The sequence below is a fragment of the Podarcis raffonei genome, chromosome 5, assembly GCF_027172205.1.
Source record: "Podarcis raffonei isolate rPodRaf1 chromosome 5, rPodRaf1.pri, whole genome shotgun sequence".
Lineage (NCBI taxonomy): Eukaryota > Metazoa > Chordata > Lepidosauria > Squamata > Lacertidae > Podarcis > Podarcis raffonei.
Genome location: NC_070606.1, coordinates 73,128,328 through 73,147,685, shown reverse-complemented (window position 1 = coordinate 73,147,685; position 19,358 = coordinate 73,128,328). Strand labels below are relative to the sequence as shown.

Below are 19,358 nucleotides of genomic sequence, written 5' to 3'. Positions count from 1 at the left end.
GAACCATAATATGATTGGATGATAGTCAACATGCTGTGATTGGAATTCTGCACATGCAACAGGACTTCCCCTTCCTCTACCTCCCTCTGCAGCTGCCTAGGCTCCCCCACATTTGATCCGGAGTGTCCCACAATCCTTGGGAGCAAATTTTCAGGGTGTGGGAGGAGCTGCAGAAGGGAGAGGAAGGGGAACACCCACTGTGAGAATAGAAGTCCATTCTACTGGTGGATGGACCCTGTTGGGTGTCACACACAGACTTTTAGGGTGGAAGGGACCTCAACAGCCATCTATTTATTGTTCAAAATAGAATGTTTTTCAGGCTTACCTGAAATCCAGGCATTCCTGGCAATCCAGGATCACCTTGGGAACTATAACCCTGGTCATACCCACTTGCGGAACATCCCTTGGAGAATTAAACAAGAGAGAGAGGTAAAATGAGTTAGTCCATTTTATTTAATGTTATTCTCCCCGCCCCCTGCTTTTTCTTGACAGGTGGAACAATAGACCAGCCTGTCAGGGTTGAAGGGGGTGGGCTGCCAGACAGCATCAAAATAAGTGTAGCAAATGGAATATATTTTGATATGACGTTTTAATAATGGCAAGAAGATTCAAGAAAATGCCTTGTAGTACAAAACTGAGGATGAGAGGATTTGTCCCATTTCCCTTTTTATTTTCGAGACATTATTATGAAGTTAAAATAACAATCTAGTAAGAAGTTTGAGATTTTTTATTTTAAAAAAACTGTACCAAAACAAACACTAGGGTTCACAGCTATCATCTCATAAAATAAAGTACATTCTCAAGAGACTACACAATGAATTAGATGTTGTAATAAAAACTGATCTGATAGGAGGAGGAGTTTGGATTTGATATCCCGCCTTTCACTCCCTTTAAGGAGTCTCAAAGCGGCTAACATTCTCCTTTCACTTCCTCCCCCACAACAAACACTCTGTGAGGTGAGTGGGGCTGAGAGACTTCAAGGAAGTGTGACTGGCCCAAGGTCACCCAGCAGCTGCAAGTGGAGGAGCAGAGATGCGAACCTGGTTCCCCAGATTAGGAGACTACCGCTCTTAACCACTACACCACACTGGCTCTGATACAGGGAGAATACAACTCAAATGTTATCGATACCAAACAAAGCCCCATTTCATTTGGATTTCCCATCCCCATGACTAACCTGTCATATAACTAACAGATTACTGCCAAATGGAGACAGAATCCATAGGTCTAGCTGAACCCCAAGATACACATTAATTTATGGGTCAATTTCTCAGAATGAGAATAAACATTATTTTTGGAACCAGATATTTAAAGAAAAACCTGAGGATGCCTTGTAGCCCTGTGATACAGTCAAATGAACAGCTACTAATAGAAAAATTATAAGTGGTTTACACATTGTCCATATTCAACACGTCAAAAACTTTCTTCCATTTTTTTTCATTGTTCCTCTGGCTCCCAAAACACTGGAATTCTGATTTAACCTGGATAATTCCTATAATTAATTATAGTCTTGGAGCTTGCATTGTTGCTGCAATTTTAAGTTCCTTCAGCTAGCTTTACAAACCTTTCCCCATCTGTTTTACTGATGTGCATTTATAAAACTCTTGGAAAAAAGCAATATTGATGTGATCATATGAAGGATTGCACAAAATTCTTCCTATATTCTGCCTTACTGATGAGCACATGCACTCCTGCACATTGGTAAAATACCCCACATAGGCAATATCACTACAATTATATCAAGTTTTGTTTTTTTATCATATCAAGCTAAATTTTCTCAAGTGTTTATATCAATGCACATAAAAACACGTAAACATTGGCAAAACACTGCATATAACTACTGCTACAATTATATAAAGATTGATAAAACATTGCAAAAAATGTACACAGTGACAAAATAGAGGTAGGAAGACATGAATGAACTAAAGGAAGTGGAAGTTGTAAATTAACTGCATATTGCTCTGTACAAATTTTGGAAGAGTTCCTAATGCTTCAGTTCTGCTTTAGAAAAAAGACAAGTAATTTAGAACTGAAATATTCCTGTAGTGAACAAATGAGCAGAACTGCATTTCCTGTGTCATAGAACTATTTTTATTCTGACTTGCTTTTTACAAGTTAACTTACTTTTTCTCCTTTGATTCCTTTAGGACCCTAGGTAGAGGGAAGGGAGAGACAGACACACATCACATTATAAATGCTTCAGATCTCATATTAGAAACTTATGCAGGTAAATTCTGCAATGGAGCCCTACAAATCAAGTAATGTATTTAAAATTTCAAAGTACTTACAATTGCTGTCAAATATAGGTGGAAATAGCAGGATCACAGAAAAAGGAAAGATACGAGCCAAACTTGCCGATTTTACTATTGGAAATTATCAAACATAATAAACTTTTGATATTTTCCTAAACTATGTTTTTTAATAGAGTGTTTTCTCTTATTGTCACTTGAATATAGAATGAAACAGTATTGAAACATTGAAATATTAAAATCAAAAGAACTTGCAAATTGGGCTGTTTACAGTTTGGAAACTGATGCCCAAACTAAGTTAAGAATGATAACAGAAGATACCTAAAAGTATCTGAATGGTTTGTTGTGTAGCAATAATGACTTTCCAGATGACCATCAGAGTAGAACAGCAGGATATCGTGTGGCTTTAATGATAAAAGGTAACCCCCTTTCTATTCAGTGGCCCAAGCTTGGGACACAAGTACTTGCTGTGTGAGTTTGTCCTTTACTACAAGCTTCCATTTGATAGTTTGCAACACATTTCCCAGCTTCTCTCCTCAGGATTTTCCCAGTCAGTTAGTATGTGGTGCTTTGAACCCCTGGAATGAGAAAGCTCTACATAAGGCACATTTGACTACCATAAACTGAAACTTACTGGTAATCCTGGGAGCCCTCCTTGCCCTGGGAATCCTGGGAATCCCTGCTCACCCTGGAAAATAGAGAGACAGTGAACAAGAAGTTGAGGAAGGAGAAAGCATGGGTCCCAAGAAATGTGCTCTCTAACTACACATGCACACACCTCCCCCAAACTCCTTATCCTAGGGATAAAGTGTCACAGTGTGATGCTTTACCAACTCTTCCTCTTACAGGTGGTCCACAATTGGTTCTTGCTTCATTCTTACCTTTGTCCCATTGCAACCTGGTATACCTGGACGTCCTGGAGCACCTGCATTTCCTGCTTCGCCCTAAAAGTAGTTAGAACATTGCCAAGGTAGCTATTAGTGCAAACTTACTCGTAATAGCCTTTTGACTGTATGGGCGGCTGGTTTATTAAAACTGAATACCATTGTGCCTCAGTAATAGCGCACTTATACTAATAAACCTTTAAGATGATTATTGCCTCCATTATCTTAAAGGTTTATTAGCATCAGTAACATCAATATACTTGAAGCTGCTCGATTAAGTTTTGTTGTACTTACAGGAAGGCCTGGGGGACCTGAATAACCAGGGACTCCTGGCAAACCCTGATGGTAAGAAGAAACACAGAAAGAAATTCAGTCAGTAGGCTGTTTTTTTTAATAAAGCAAGCCTATTAATATGAAGAGTACGGGACACTGGAGATTGCTTTCATGATTTAAGAAATAAATAAACCTTGAGATGGGTGGTGTGACTTTTAAGGAGTAGGATTTCCATCTCAGAAATAATTGTACATGCTTCTTTTTAGTAAGTTGTTTATTTCACGTGCAGTTGCTGTTTGGAAAGTACCCACTATTAATAAATACTGTGTTTGTCGACATTGTCTGTTTTAAAAAGCTGTTGAATACATTGATTCAGGATTAAGTATTTCTGTTAGGGAAACAGTTGTTTACCATAATATTCACATGTGCAATCCTACATTCAGCGTACGTTACCATACAAAAGTATGCTATTGCATAAAACAAAGAAATAGATAGGTTTTGAAAAGTGTGCAAGCACATAGAAACATGATTACTTCTTCCAACTTTCCACACTATAATACAGCTGTGAAGTGCGGACAATTTTCTCAGAACTCTCTCTTTCTTTTTCCTCTGTGTGTGCATGGGGGAGAGAGAGAGAGAGAGAATGAATATGTATGAGTGAGGCAGGGCATTGTTTAACACATTTCCTGCACAACATCTTCCTGATTAAAACTGCCCCCCACAAACTCTTTGCTGTTTGCCCTGCAGTGGCAGAGGAAATACAGGCACCTCTGCTTGCTTTCCTGGGGGCAAATTAGCTTGGAAAAAAATGGCACAGTGGAAATGTTTATTTATGTATTACATTGATACCCCACCCTCTAAGGAGGTTAAGGTTGCACACATGGTTCTTTCTCTCCCCATGTTATCCTCACAACAACCCCGTGTGACAACCTAACCACCAACCCAATCCCAGCACCGCTTCCCAAAAAATTGGCAGTCCCCTGCAGCTGCATTTCACTTATCAAAAAGCACATCATAGCACCACTGAGATCATGTCCATCATTTTTAGAAAATTGAGAATTGTTGCTGTTCTGAACACTGTAAGTTAATATATTACTGAACAAAATACGAACCCTTGAACCTTTAGGCCCAACAAAGCCCGCTGTCCCTGGAAAACCCTAGGAAGCAAAGGAAACAATAGTTAATTATACTGGAATTCCTGTCTTTTTGTAGAAGGTCCAAAGACACAATCTGTTCTTCTGGCGTTTGATATCTGTTATACTCTAGTCTAATGATCAAAAGAATTCAAGTAACAGGCAAAAACCAATCCAACTCCAGTGACTACTACTTCACACACCCCACAATGAATATTTTCTTTTAAGGGGGGAAACTTTAGCAAAAATACAGCCATAATAATAACAGCAACAGAATTGGAAGCACAAAATATTTTTCTGTAAAAATTCTGTCTAAAAGAATTATTTCTTACCTATCTCTTGGGGCAAATACATAGCAATAAAAAAATGGACCAGCAATATAACAGAATTTTCATTACATAGGATGTGCTAGTTCTCTCTCTTTTTTCTTTTATATAGAATTTTATTAGAGGTTTTTAACATACAGTATCAAGCAATAAAATTTAAACTCTTTTATAGAAAGTTAATAAAAGGCAATATATCAAAAGAAAAGAATAGCATAGAAAAAGAAAATATAAAATACAATATTCATGATCCTCATACACACACACACACACACACACACACACACCATCATCATTTTATCTCAATTTTGAAAATGGCTAGTTCTCTTTTTTTCAATCAAGAGGCTTTAAAATGGGTTCAATCATTAACTGTACACAATAAAAAAGAACAGAATGTGCATAGATGTTTATGTGAAAAGCAGGTTTTCAAATCATATGTACATAGACATATTTTGCATATCCACAGAAATTATGCAGCCTAGTGAATGCCCATAGACTGGGTATGTGTTGAGGCTTCCTGCTCTGTTCCCAGCAATGCCCGCCACATAGTCATCAAGCCCTTTAAAATCTCACTAGTCAATGGGAAAGTGTAATATGTTGTTAAAACTCTCATGTTGAAATCAACAGGATTTCAAAATGCTTAACCTTCGCTGGAGTGTGCTGAAATATACCAGTGTACAGGACAATCCCAAACATGTCTGGGGATTGCATGTCTAAACATGTCTGGAGTGGCTGGGGAAACTCAGCCAGATGGGCAGGGTATAAATAATAAATAATAAATAATAAATAATAAATAATAAATAATAAATAATAAATAATAAATATATTTATTATTATTTTTATTTTTATTATTATTATTATTATTATTATTATTATTATTATTATTATTATTTCTACTGGGAAATAGGTCATATGGAATACAGTGGCGCTTTCTCCAAGTGGGTTCAGGATTGCCATCTAAGGGAGCAATCCTATACACAAGAATTTGCTGTAAGGCAGGCTGGTGTAAATTAAGTCAGGACAAAGTGCTCCAGATCTAAACTCAATCTGGGAGCAGGTCTTCTGTTGACTGAGCCAGCCTAAGCCTGATAGAGGGAAAATTAGGCCTTAAAAATAGTACTTGAGTTACATCTCTCTTTTCGCCAGATAAACTCTCTCCCCATTTTACCCCTGCTCATCCCAGCAGATCTTGCTGTAGAATTGTTCCCTTATTTAACTTCTGTTTCACAACTGAAGTAGCATCTTTATTGTTATAATCAGGCAGCATTGAAAGAACTAGAGAATGGAAGAAATAATGCAATGAAAGCATACTGGACTTTCGCAGCTTGCTGCCGCAGCTTATGATCAGACAAATCAAATTTACTTAATTACTTTTGGAGTTTGATTAAAGGCCCACACCTAGTTTCTCAAAGGGCACAGTGTCAGTCAGAGAGAGGGACTAAACTGTAAGCTCGCGGGTGTCATTTACTTTTTCGGTATTGTTCTCTCTTTCACACTTGCCATCTGCATACACAGCAGCACCCATAAATATGCACCAGGGATCACAACATACCTTTGGTCCTTGTGGCCCAGGAGGACCTTCTGGACCAGGAAAACCCATCTGACCAGGTGGACCAGGAAAACCAGGAAAGCCCTTTTCACCCTGCAATACACAATCTGTGTAAAGACTTTGCTTGCACCGGTGTCATTTCTTCTGCAAATTCATTATAGATCTTCACATAACATTCTGGATTTTTTATTTTATTTTTTTAAAACCATCCAAGCACATGCCTTCCCATCAGTATAGACTCACAGACACTAAGAACATTCAGGCATAAACATCCCACTTTATGTTTGATGTTGCACTTGAGAACTAAGCTGAGGAAGCTGGGAAAGCACCGATCCATAAGAATTTCTCAAACAGCAGAAGCGTTACATTTATATATTGTACTTAAATGTTTTTAAACTTTTTTCTGCAAGGTGTAATGATGATTGAAATTGAATTTTGAAATTGAATTGAAATTGAAATTGAAATACTTTATTGTCACTTGTACAACTTGTATACAGTGAGATTACACAAACACCCCCCCTCATCTCTCTTAGTCTTAATTCCCCTCGTTTACTGACGCACACCCACCAAACCCGAAAGTCAGTTGCCCTGTTGTTATATTTTCATTCAGCAGCCTAGCAGCCCATGGATAGAAGCTGTTTTTTACCCTGTTGGTGTGACTAATCATGTTTCTATATCTTCTGCCTGAGGGCAGGAGATCAAGAAAGTGCTGGCCAGGGTGTGAATCATCCCTGAGAATTTTCCTCACTCTTCTGAGGCAACGTTCTTCCATTATGTCATCCAGCGGATTCACGGGACAGCCCATAATATCTTGTACTGTATTCACCACCCTCTGTAGGCACTTCCTATCAGATGATGTCAAACCAGCGTACCACACTATTATGATAACTAGCATAATAGTATAGGCTACGGTGACGGTATAAACAAAAATTGATTAATTTAATCAGGGTCAATAAAATAATAGGCTGCACTGAATGGTACTGTTCTGCTTGCCCAGCAGACCTCCACTTATGCAATGGAGCTTCCCCTTCCTCTCCTTTGCAGCTGCTCCCACCCACCATACACCCTTGACATTAATTTTGGAGGTGCATGGAGAGAGGAGGGGAATGGAAAGTTGTGTGTCATGAATGGAACACAATTCACGCAGTATCAGATGCTACCCAATATCTTTATCCATAAAAACGTAAGAAGAACCTGCTAAATCAGGCTAGTAGTCCATTTCATCCAGCACCTTGTGCTCGCAGTGGCCAACAAGATGCTGGTGGGGAGCTTGCAAGGAGGACCTGAGCGCAACAGCACTCTCTCCTGTCCCCTGGTTTCCAGAACTGGCATTCAGAGGTATGCTGCCTCCATGAATTTGTCTAACCGTCTTTTAAAGCCATCCAAGTTGGGGGCCATCGCTGCCCCTTTGGAGAGAGAATTCCAGAGTTTAACTACACACTGTGCGAAGAAGAATTCTCTTGCTCCTGGTCAATCGCTGCCAATTCAGACCCCTGTTGTACTGTTTTATTGTTGTTAGCTGCCCTGAGCCCGGCTTCAGCTGGGGAGGGCAGGATATAAATAACATTATTATTATTATTATTATTATTATTATTATTATTATTATTATTATTATTTTATTATGACTGAATATGTAAAATTATGATTTATTTATTTTTTGCCCCAATGTACATCCCTTTACACTTGTTTACACTGAATTGCATTTGACATTTTAATGCCCATTCACTCAGCTTGGAAAGATCATTTTGAAGCTATTTGCAATCCCCTTTTTAAACCACCATCAGTATCATCAGAAAACTTGTCTACCTCACTGCTAACCCCTATCTCTAGTCATTTATGAACAAGTTAAAAAGCAAAATGAAACACTAAGTGAATATTGCTTAGTCCTACTATTGGTCCAACTAAGCCCCTAATCTTGTTAGCCCATAAATATAGTTGCCAGCTCATTTTTATTTTCTCTCATATCATGCTATTCTAACATGTGCCGCTGGAGGGGGCACACTACTGTTTTGTGCACACAGAATTTTCTCAGCTTTCTTTATGCTTATAAGTGAGCTGATTTGTCAGGAATACTACAGATCTGAATGCACAAATCAGAGTTTCAAACTCTTTCTGCAATACGTTTCTGAAATGATGCCCAAACTGTTTCACTGTTTTTAGTACAAGGTACAGCATATAATCTCAAAATGTCCTATCACGTCCTAGTTATTGAAATATCAAAAGGTTGCTGCCGCCACCAGTTAATTTAGTTCACCTTGGGAGTAATAATACTAGTTTACCTTACAGGTTTGCTCTGAGGATTACAATCATATAACGTATGAGAAGTACTTGAACTCTCAAAAGTATTATGCAAATATTAATTATTGTGTACTTTTTTTAAAAAAAGTAAATATGCAACCTCTTACCTTACTGCCTTTGATCGCATCACAAGAACAGTGGCTTTTACCGTTGCAGACACAATTCTGAAAAAAATGTAATAGGATCTTTACAATAAATCCATAGTTTATGGGTTCATTTTTGAAATTGCAATGCATTATCTTTAAATGAAAAACCTGGTCTGTTTTTACTTTCCTCACACATCTTTGTGTAAGAGCATTCTGATGTGTAAGGGTAAATGGCTGGGTGGATAAATAAGTATTTAGCAAGCGTCAATAACTCAGTTTATGTATGCCTTATTTCATAGTTCTAAAAGCTCTGCACCTCAACAGCAGGGGCTTTCCTCCAGGTTGTTGTAAGATGAATCTGAGCAAGCTACCAAGAAAGACTTATCTGAAGATCTCAGCAAACAGGCAAGACTACATGGGAGAAGCCATTCCTTCAGATAGTGTAGTTTCACATTGTTCAGAGCATTAGAAGCCAGCAAAAGAACTTCAAACTTAGCTCAGTAGCAAATTGGCAGTCAGTGCAGTCCTTTTATAAGTGATGTTGCACAGCTCCACTCAGTAACCTAAACACTGCAGCTTTTGAATCAGCTTAAAGGGCACCCCCATGTGGAATTACAAATCTACCACTGAGGTTACAAATGCATGGATCACTGTGGAAAAGCTATTCCTGTCCAGGAATGGCTGGTAAAGGGCATTCCTGGTCACCAGTCATTTGGGTCTCCAGTGACAATGATGGATCAAGGAGCACCCCCAGGCGATGTACTTGCTCCTTCAGAACAGGCAAATTGCCCAGTTCCCAGGCATGAGAACCATCCATTCACGAGGCCTCCTATCTTGTCAGGGTTCAGCTTCAGCATATTGGCCCTCATCTAGCCCACCATGCATCAAAGCATGGTGCATCTGTGTTGTGTTGTGCTGTTAAGTGCATTCTTGCATATAAAATGTAGGTTCTTTAAAATGCAAGTTGCATTTTGTGTGTGTGTGTGTGCGTGCACATACAAGTGAATTAAGAGGACTAGGACAGGCATGAAAAGGGGAATTTAGCCCTTACCACTCATTCTGTGATCCCAAGAAAAATCCCTCCTGGTTTTGAGGGAAATCTCCCAATAGTAGATTTCCCCCCACTAGTTTCAGAAGAAGAATCCTGTTAATTATCAGTCCCCCCCCAACTGCATTTTTTAAAAAATCTGCATCTCAGATGCAAATAAACATTTAGTATACTTGGGACTCCAATCTGTGAAAGAGACCACATGTTTCTAAACATACCGATTTGACCCAGGTGCCTGGGCAGATTACGGTACATAAAATTACAGAAAAAAACTCAAAATCAAAGCTGATTACTTCTATTGCAGACATGACCATTATTATCTTCAGTCTTTCACAGTAATTTATTCAGTTACATGATGACCACAAATCAGAACAGAATATCGAGCAGTAATAAGAATGCATGAAAAAACTATTTATATTTCATCTGTGCTGTTGAAATCTTGTCACAAAAAGTGCGTGCATCAGCCTTGGGAAAGAGAGAGGAGACAGAAAGGGCAGCATGAGGCAGCAAGAGAAACAGACAGCCAAAGGAAATGTGTGTATATGCACACTCACAAAAACAAAAGAGAAGAGAAAGAAAGATGTGCAATGCATGCAATACAGGAGAGAAAGTGATACAGGAGAAAGAAGTGCAATAGCAAAAGCAGGCTTTGTGGGGGAGAGGAAGAGAGGAGGCAAGGGAAAGGAAGAGATTCTTCCACAGTCGACTGATTAGGCAATGGGGGTGGCAGGGAAGGTTGGAATTTATCAGCCAAAACTTTGCCTTCATAAGGCCTCTGCTCTTATGAACCATACTGGATTGCTGGAACAGAGCTTGGGATTTTCATTGGATACACCCTGGGTGGCTTTCAACATTCCTTTCTTTCATCTAATGGTTACTTCACACGGCAAACATTGTGCCTTCTGGATTGGAAATACTGTACAACTATGCGATGAATCTATGTAAAATAGAGAAAACCCAGGTCACATCTGCACCACACATTTGAGCTAAAATTCCCAGGAGCCTGAACAAAACTACACTTCACAGAATTATTTTTTTCGGGGGAGCCATTTTCTTTAAATGCAAATTGAATGTGCTTTATGGTGTGAACGTGACCTCAGAGAATATGAGGTGGGTTTTCCCCAGTGATGTGTTCCTATCCAATGACTGACCCAGAAGTCACTTGACACCTGCAGATGACTTGAAAACAGTGCTTGATATCTGAAGTATTTTTTATCCAGACTTGAATTCCTAACAGAAAGGTAATCAATGTGGTGCCTTCCTGGTATTTGGGACTACCAACTTCCATCAACCGCAGCCAGGTGGTCAATTGACAGGGACAATGGGAGTTGTATTCCACAACAGCTGAAGCCAACAGCTGGCTACTCTATGCTAGACTTTTGATGGCCTGTTCTCCATTTTACTCACAACATCCAGAAAAGTTAACCTCCTGGTACCAATGTTTAGAATACTGATACATGTACATTTAATTTATGTTGCACAATCAGAATACAGTAGTTTGTTCTGTGACTAGTGATTAAGGAGTTTTGGGTATATTATAAAGTATTATGCTAATACCACTCTGCATTATGCTAATGCTACTATTGTTAAATGGTTTTATATATATATATATAATTGGTTGACTGATGTCCAGAAAAAAAGTCAATGTGTCTCATATTTTTCAGACACATTGAGATATGTTTTGTGGATATGCATGCTCCGATTCTGCACTAAAGCATTATATTAAGTGCACCATGATCACAAATGTTTATTCAAACTGGATAGCTCTGGATTATTATTTTTTCTCACTTCTCGGCATAGTCCAACCTTTGATAACTACACATTTGACCCAAAAACTCTGAGTTGCATAGATTATACCAATAATTAGCCAGCATGCCTTTTGAGTTTTATGAAATTGGAACTTCAAAATGCAGAATAATAGTTGGTGGAGGTTGCTGGGAAACTCATATGTTTGGACAGGGGGAGAAAACACCAACAAAAATAAACAAAAAACCAGCCATCATGACCATTCCTTGAGAATGGTGGTATTTTTTTTTTGTTTTTTAAAAAAATAATATTTATTAAGAGTTTCAAAATTACAGAAAGAAAAAAGAAAAGACAAGAAAAAACAACACCACAATATATAAAAAAGAAAAAGAAGAAGAAAAGGAAAAAATACATAAAAAACCAATACAACACAAGAAAAGAAAAAAAATGCAAATCCCTTTTTGCATATCTTTACCTTTCATTTGCTTGTTTCATTGACCTCCTCACACCTCCCTTTTTGTATTCTAGCTTAATTAGTTGTTTCAGCAAATTCTTTCCATCTTTCTCAATTTTTATTAAATAATTTATCTTAACAGTCTAACCTATTACTTAACTCAGCAGATCCTTTCCATCTTTCACCATATTCTGTTATTCAATTTGCCTTAATTTGTTTAACCTTATCTTGCCGTAAAATGCCTTAGAACTTAAAACTTAATACTTATTTATACATAACTCCTTATATCATTTCTACTAAAGCCCGATAGTTTATTTCCAACATTTTCCCCAATATTCATTAATTTACACTAATTCCCAATATAGCAATTTTTCTTTATAGACTTTCTTCCAATCTCCATCCAACGTCCCTTCTTCCTGGTCTTGGGTTATGTCAGTCCTTACTGTCCATTCCATCTAGTCCATCAACCTGGTAGTCTTATGTCCGAGGCTCTTAAGTCTCTTCCATGCCCCTTCTGCAGATCTTCTTCTTCTTGTTTATACTTGCACTTTTCCTTGTCTTTTGTTGGTCTCTTTCTTAATTTCTTTCCTTTCTCATTGAAGAGTGGGTCTCTGGGGGGTTCCAGCCCCAAATTGCCTCCCCTCATCAGACCAACCCATTCCCCAGAGTCCCACTTCCCGCAGTCATCAGCATAATCCAAAAAATAATCAACAGCATGTTTCAGAGTCCCTCCGAAATTAAGAGCCTCCTCAGCGCCAGACTTCCCCTGGCCCACTCCAAATTCAATCTTCAAAAACAGCGGCTTATGCTCCTGCAGGGCCTCAGATCTCTCCATTTGTATTGCTTGAGGTGCTACTGCAACCTCATCCATTATCTTCTGCACTTGTACTTGCCCAGTTAAAACAGGTTCCTGAGTTGGTCCCTGAATAATTTCTGTGACAGTATTCCCTACAGCCGTCATCAAATCCAGCTTTTCATTCATTAAATCCATCTTCTCATGCATCTGCTCCAACAGTGCATTTGTCTTGCAAAAAGCAAGCACCAAAGCTTCCTCCCAACACATTTTGTCCAAGGTCAAAAGACTGGTCCCACGATCTTAATCTTACAGCTGTAGAGTCTCCAAGCAGACTGCAGCAACAATTTAACAAGCTCCCTCTAGAGGAGACAATTTCTATTTGTATCCATCTTTTTAAAGCAAGTCCAACAAAGAAAGATTACTTTCGTTTTTCAAATACTTTGTTTCTTTAAAAATGCAAAAGGCAACATTCCCAGGTTTGAGACAGTGGAAACTTATCTTTCTTTACTCCCTCTCCTGCAGGCTTAAACAGTCAAAGTCCCCCCCCCTTTTCTCCTGCTTCCAAGGGGGTTTTAGTGGTTATAAATGAAGGAAATTTTGACCTTTATAAAAGACTTTCCAGGCTATTAGCTTACAAGGTTTTGCTTCAATCTATTTACAAAAAGCGGAAGGCGGACTTCCATTTTTGAACCTTCCCGCTTCGATGCCAAATTAATATGTTTCTTGATCCAATTTTCCGTTTCTACTCACGGGTACTTGTTTAGAGTCCAATTGTCCACAGGAAAAAGTCAGCGCTCTCTGGCAATGGCTGTGTGGCTTCACTCCGTGAAAGTAGCAATCAGTTCGCAGCACCGCGCTGCTCACCCCACTTCGCTCCGGAGCCCCAAAATGGGGTTCCCCGCGAGTAGGGGAGGCGCTCCTGGTGCCCTGCTGAACCCCACGTTCCCAGGCTTCCTCCACCTGGGATTTCTAGCGGGTCCCCACCTTCGCCGCGGTGGGAAGACCCAGTTTCCACGGAGCCAGTTCCTCCGGTTGGAGGAACTCCGCCATTCGCCGATGGCGCTAACCCGGAAGTCGAGAATGGTGGTATTTTGAATGCAGTACAGTCTACTCTTGGGGGGTGGGGAATAGTTTCAACTTTGTGGTATTCTGCTGTCATGCCACCAGACATGACACCTTCATTTCTTCCATATTTTGAATAATTTAAACAGTGCTGCTCATTCAGAGATTAAACTGTACAATACACAAGAATGTTCCCATGAATAATCTCTCTTTCTATCAATTTGCTGTGTACACAGAACAGCAATACAAAATTTGCATGATAAGCCTTGTCAGCAACCAATGTAAGGATGGCATTTGACTAAGAAGGATTTCCACTTGTGTAACATAACATCTCCCCCCACCTTTCCCTGAATGCTCCCCAAATCTTCTCCATAGTGAGTTTCTCCTGATCCTCCTCTCCAAGAATGGCAAGTGTGCTTTCTTGCATGTAAAGAAGCAAAGTTTTATTTCAGCAAACAGATAGTGTAAACTCAGCAACAAGAGCAGGAATTAGTCCAGACACCCTTAAGAGCCAGAGATGAAGCAAAAATCAAACCAACTTAGGAGAGGAGCTTTAATGTTCCCTAAATGCAATTTAGGGACAAAGCCATGGTTAAGGATTTCAGGATCAGGAGCAGTGAGCTGAGACTGCACAGGAGTGTGAAGTTATTTCAACTGTCAGCCCTGCCTACCCACCACACTTTTAAATAGAGGCATGCCTGTCCCAGCAATAGCTCTTAGCCTTGAGCTTCAGCCCTGCTCTTGAGTTTGCTTGAAATCATTTAAAATCACTTAAGGTTTATAATGTTCTCTTAATTAGGGCTATGTTTAAAACTTGTCATTGAGGTTTTCGTACCTTTTTTGAAAACTCAGGGAAGCGTTTCAGCCCTGCTCTTGAGTTTGTTTGATATCACTTAAAATTATTTAAGGTTTATAATTTATTTATTTCCTTCTGAGGAAACTGATTAGTTCAGTGAAACGAGTTTTGTAGCCGGCATCTCATTAAGTCTTTGTTTAATTCTAGGTTAATTTTTCCTTAAACTTTTTGATTTTTGTTATTTAATTTAACTCTATAGTCGATTACTTCTCGTTTCAGAGATTTTCATGGCAATGCTTTTGTTTTGTGTGATTTCTTGGTTCCGTGACTGTATTTTTTTCATTGGAGACAACACCAAGCTTTCCTCCTTCCCTGACAATTCATTTTTTAAAAAAATAATATTTATTGCTTTTACAACAATTTAAACACTTACAAAAGAAAAAACAAAAAAATACATTATAATACACAAACACTACATAAAAATTAACAAAACAAAACAAAAACAATTTAAAAACACATCAAAAGAGAGAAGAGAAAAAAGAAAAAAGAAAAAACTTCCAATATCTTATCTTTCTTTCCCATATTTCCACGGCCTCCTCACACCTCCCTTTTTGTATTCCACTTCTATTAATTATTTCAGCAATTCCTTACCATCTTCCCCTGTTTTCTATCCTATAATTATCTTAACACCTTTTAACCTTATTTTCCTTTAATACTCTATTAATCTATTTATACTTAATTCCTTATAACATTTCTACTAAAGCCATATAATTTCATTCCAACATTCTTCTAACATTCATTAATTTTACAATATTTCTATAAATAGTCTTTAAACTTTTCCCAGTCTTCTTCCACCGACTCTTCTCCCTGGTCTCAGATCTTGCCAGTCTTTTCCGCCAATTCAATCTAGTCCATCAACTTCATCTGCCATTATCCAACACTTCAATGCTTTTAAGAGACAGCCATTCTCTCAGCCAGTAAAAGCAGATGATTCACAACAAAGTTTAGGTGTCTGGCAGGGCAGGTCCACCTCCTTCTTTAACATCCGTCAATATCTTAAGTTTTACTCGAGGCTTCCTGCCCTGCCAAACAAATCCAGGAACATCCCTCTGCCACCTCCTGAAACAATCCCTCCCATCCAAAGCTTGCACTTTTTGACACAAAAGCAACATCCCCGACAACACAGCAACCCTCATCCCCACCACAACAGCTCGGCCCAACCATAATAATAATAATAATAATAAATTTTATTTATATCCCGCCCTCCCCAGCCGAAGCCGGGCTCAGGGCGGCTAACAACAATCAAATAATCAAACAATCAAATAAACCAACATTCTAAAAATATTTCATTATAAAAATTAATTAAAATCAAGTTAATGGCAACCATTAAGCAAAACTCTGTGCAGGTTGCCAGAGGAGGGAGTCAGGCTGCGCCCTGACCAAAGGCCTGGTGGAACAACTCTGTCTTGCAGGCCCTGCGGAAAGATGTCAAGTCCCGCAGGGCCCTAGTCTCTTCTGACAGAGCGTTCCACCAGATTGGAGCCGCAGCCGAGAAGGCCCTGGCTCTAGTTGAGGCCAGCCTAACCTCTTTGAGGCCTGGGACCTTCAGGATGTTTTTATTTGCAGACCGTAGGTTTCTTTGTGGGGCATACCAGGAGAGGCGGTCCCGTAGGTACGAGGGTCCTAGGCCATATAGGGCTTTAAAGGTTAAAACCAGCACCTTAAACCTGATCCTGTACTCCACCGGGAGCCAGTGCAGCTGATATAGCACCGGATGAATGTGGTCTCGCAGCGAAGACCCCATAAGGAGTTTCGCCGCGGCATTCTGCACCCGCTGGAGTTTCTGGGTCAGTCTCAAGGGCAGCCCCACGTAGAGCGAGTTACAATAATCCAATCTGGAGGTGACCGTCGCATGGATCACAGTGGCTAGGTCAGGGCGAGAGAGATAAGGGGCCAACTGCTTAGCTTGGCGGAGATGAAAAAATGCCGCCTTTGTTATAGCTGTAATCTGCGCCTCCATAGAGAGGGAGGTATCGAAGATTACACCCAAACTCTTAACGGACGGTGCTGGCACTAACTGCACCCCCGCAAGAGATGGGAGTTGCCCCCTCAATCCCATATCGTCCCGTCCCAGCCAGAGGACCTCTGTCTTCGAAGGATTTAACTTCAACCGGCTCCCACGTAACCATCCAGCCACAGCCTCCAGGCATCTGGTCAGTGTGTCTGGGGCCGAGTCAGGATGGCCATCCATCAACAGATAGAGTTGGGTGTCATCGGCATACTGATGGCAACCCAGCCCAAAACTCCGAACAAGCTGGGCGAGGGGGCGCATAAAGATGTTAAAAAGCATCGGGGAGAGAATCGCACCCTGAGGCACTCCACACACCAAGGAGTGGCGCGATGACAATTCCCCCCCAAGCGCCACCCTCTGTCCCCGACCAGAGAGAAACGAGCGCAGCCATTGGAGGACTGTGCCCTGGATCCCCACGTCGGCAAGGCGGTGGTCTAGGAGTTCGTGATCGACCATGTCGAAGGCTGCTGACAGGTCTAGAAGAATCAGCAGCCCTGACCCGCCTCGATCCAGCTGCCTGCGGAGATCATCTGTTAGGGCGACCAGAGCCGTCTCGGTCCCATGACCAGCGTGGAAGCCGGACTGGAATGGATCGAGAGCCGATGTTTCATCCAGAAACCTACCAAGCTGTTCAGCAACCGCTCTCTCAATCACCTTACCCAGGAATGGGAGATTCGAAACCGGGCGGTAATTGGACAGATCTAAGGGATCTAATGATGTTTTCTTTAAGAGCGGACGCACCACTGCCTCCTTCAGTTCCCCTGGGAATATCCCGGTGCCAAGGGACAAATTGATGATATCCCCCAGGGGGGCCCACACCTCATCTGGACACGCTCTAATCAGCCATGACGGGCACGGGTCAAGAGGACAGGTGGTGGGCTTTCCAGCTTGGAGGAGTCTGTCCACATCGGCTGGAGATATCCGGTCAAAGTGGTCCAATACTGGACCCGAGGACAGTCGAGGGGCCTCCAGTTCATTTATTGTGTCCAAATTGGCAGGAAGGTCATGGCGGAGCAACAGGACCTTCTCCGCAAAAAAGCTCGCAAATGCCTCACAGCTGTGTGTCAGATTGTTATTTAAATTTGGCTGTCCTTCAAGGGACGTTAAAGACCTAATTATACTAAATAATTGCGCCGGGCGAGAGCTAGCGGATGCAATGGAGGCCGAGAAGTAAGACTTCTTAGCGGCCTTCACTGCCATCTCATAGGTTTTCATAAAAACCCTATAAGATGTTCTTGAGGCTCCGTCACGAGCACCCCGCCATACTCGCTCTAGCCGTCTGAGATCCCGCTTCATTTTCCAAAGCTCCTCGGTAAACCAGGGAGCCCGGTTTCTGTGGGGTCGCAGAGGGCGCTTAGGTGCGATCTCATCGATGGCTGCCAGGAGCTGGGTATTCCAGCCCTCAACAAGCTCAGTCAATGAGTCGCCAGGGGGAGCAAGGTCCCGCAAGGCCTGACGGAATCTATCAGGGTCCATCAGCCTCTGCGGGCGAGCCCAAATCGGCTCGCCACCTAAGCAGGGTGGGGGTGGAAAGTCAATCCTGGCTTTCAGAGCGTAGTGATCAGACCATGGCACTTTCATCAAAGGAGACATGATCACATCTATACCGGCACCAAAGATCAAATCCAGCGTGTGGCCTGCTTGATGTGTGGGGCCCGAAACAAACTGGGAGAGCCCTAGTGTTGCCATGGAAGACACCAGGTCCAGAGCCTGTGAGGAGGGAGTGGCATCAGCATGGATGTTGAAGTCCCCCAATACCAATAGGTTAGGGAACTCCAAGGCCCAGCCAGCCACCGCCTCCAGCAGGCCTGACAGGGTGGCTGCTGGTGCGCTAGGTGGCCGGTACACCAGCCAGACAGCCAAGCTCACCTCAGAGCCCCACACTAGGCCAACACATTCAATGCCGGGGATCAGTAGCGATGGTAGAGCCCTGAAAGAACAATCTTCCCGGATTAATAATGCCACCCCTCCCCCCCGGCCCACAGTCCGTGACTGGTGGAGGACGGAGAAACCCGGGGGCGCCATCTCTCGTAAGGTAACAGTTTCCCCTTCGCGCACCCAGGTCTCCGTCACACAAGCCAGATCGACCCCCTGCGAGGTAAAGAAATCTCGCAGGGTGGCGGTTTTGTTGCCTATAGACCTGGCATTGCACAACACCAGTGACGGAGGTGAGTAATCCTTGCTCACCCTACCCTCGTCCCTCGGGATGGGGCGCAGATTGGAAGGGGTACGAGCATATCTGTATCTCGATCCCCTTCGCCTATAACATCTGCCCCCACCGCCATACCTCCCTCGCCCCTCCACGGTAGCAATCCCAAGCCTCATACTTGCCTCCATTTACAGAATAGAAAAACCATAACAACTTCAGATTTGTCCATATTTCCCAATCCCCCTTCTCTTCAATCCAACGTCCTTGACAGTTACCCTTAAGTAAATTCACATTTTTGGCGGTCCTACTGACCCCCAAAAATCTCTCTTTCTCAGCCGATGTTGATCCTGTCTCTTCCTGAAGCTCTGTCAAACTTTCCTTTCCCAGTTCTGGTGGGGTTCTGATCCTCAAATTCATCTGTTTTTCTTTAAGCTCCATCAT

At 41.4% G+C, this 19,358-nt stretch overlaps 1 protein-coding gene across 1 annotated transcript in view; it reads right to left on the bottom strand.

The window, feature by feature from the left end:
• The window catches only part of COL4A3 (collagen type IV alpha 3 chain), an 82,043-nt gene that overhangs the window by 42,410 nt on the left and 20,275 nt on the right, over positions 1-19,358 (bottom strand). Inside the window, exons 2-9 of the mRNA XM_053390077.1 lie at positions 8,817-8,873; positions 6,415-6,504; positions 4,519-4,563; positions 3,428-3,472; positions 3,131-3,193; positions 2,884-2,937; positions 2,125-2,151; positions 326-403 (exon numbers count right to left, since the gene is read on the bottom strand). Coding sequence (XP_053246052.1) covers positions 326-403; positions 2,125-2,151; positions 2,884-2,937; positions 3,131-3,193; positions 3,428-3,472; positions 4,519-4,563; positions 6,415-6,504; positions 8,817-8,873 — 459 coding nt within the window. The remainder of the gene's footprint in view (positions 1-325; positions 404-2,124; positions 2,152-2,883; positions 2,938-3,130; positions 3,194-3,427; positions 3,473-4,518; positions 4,564-6,414; positions 6,505-8,816; positions 8,874-19,358) is intronic.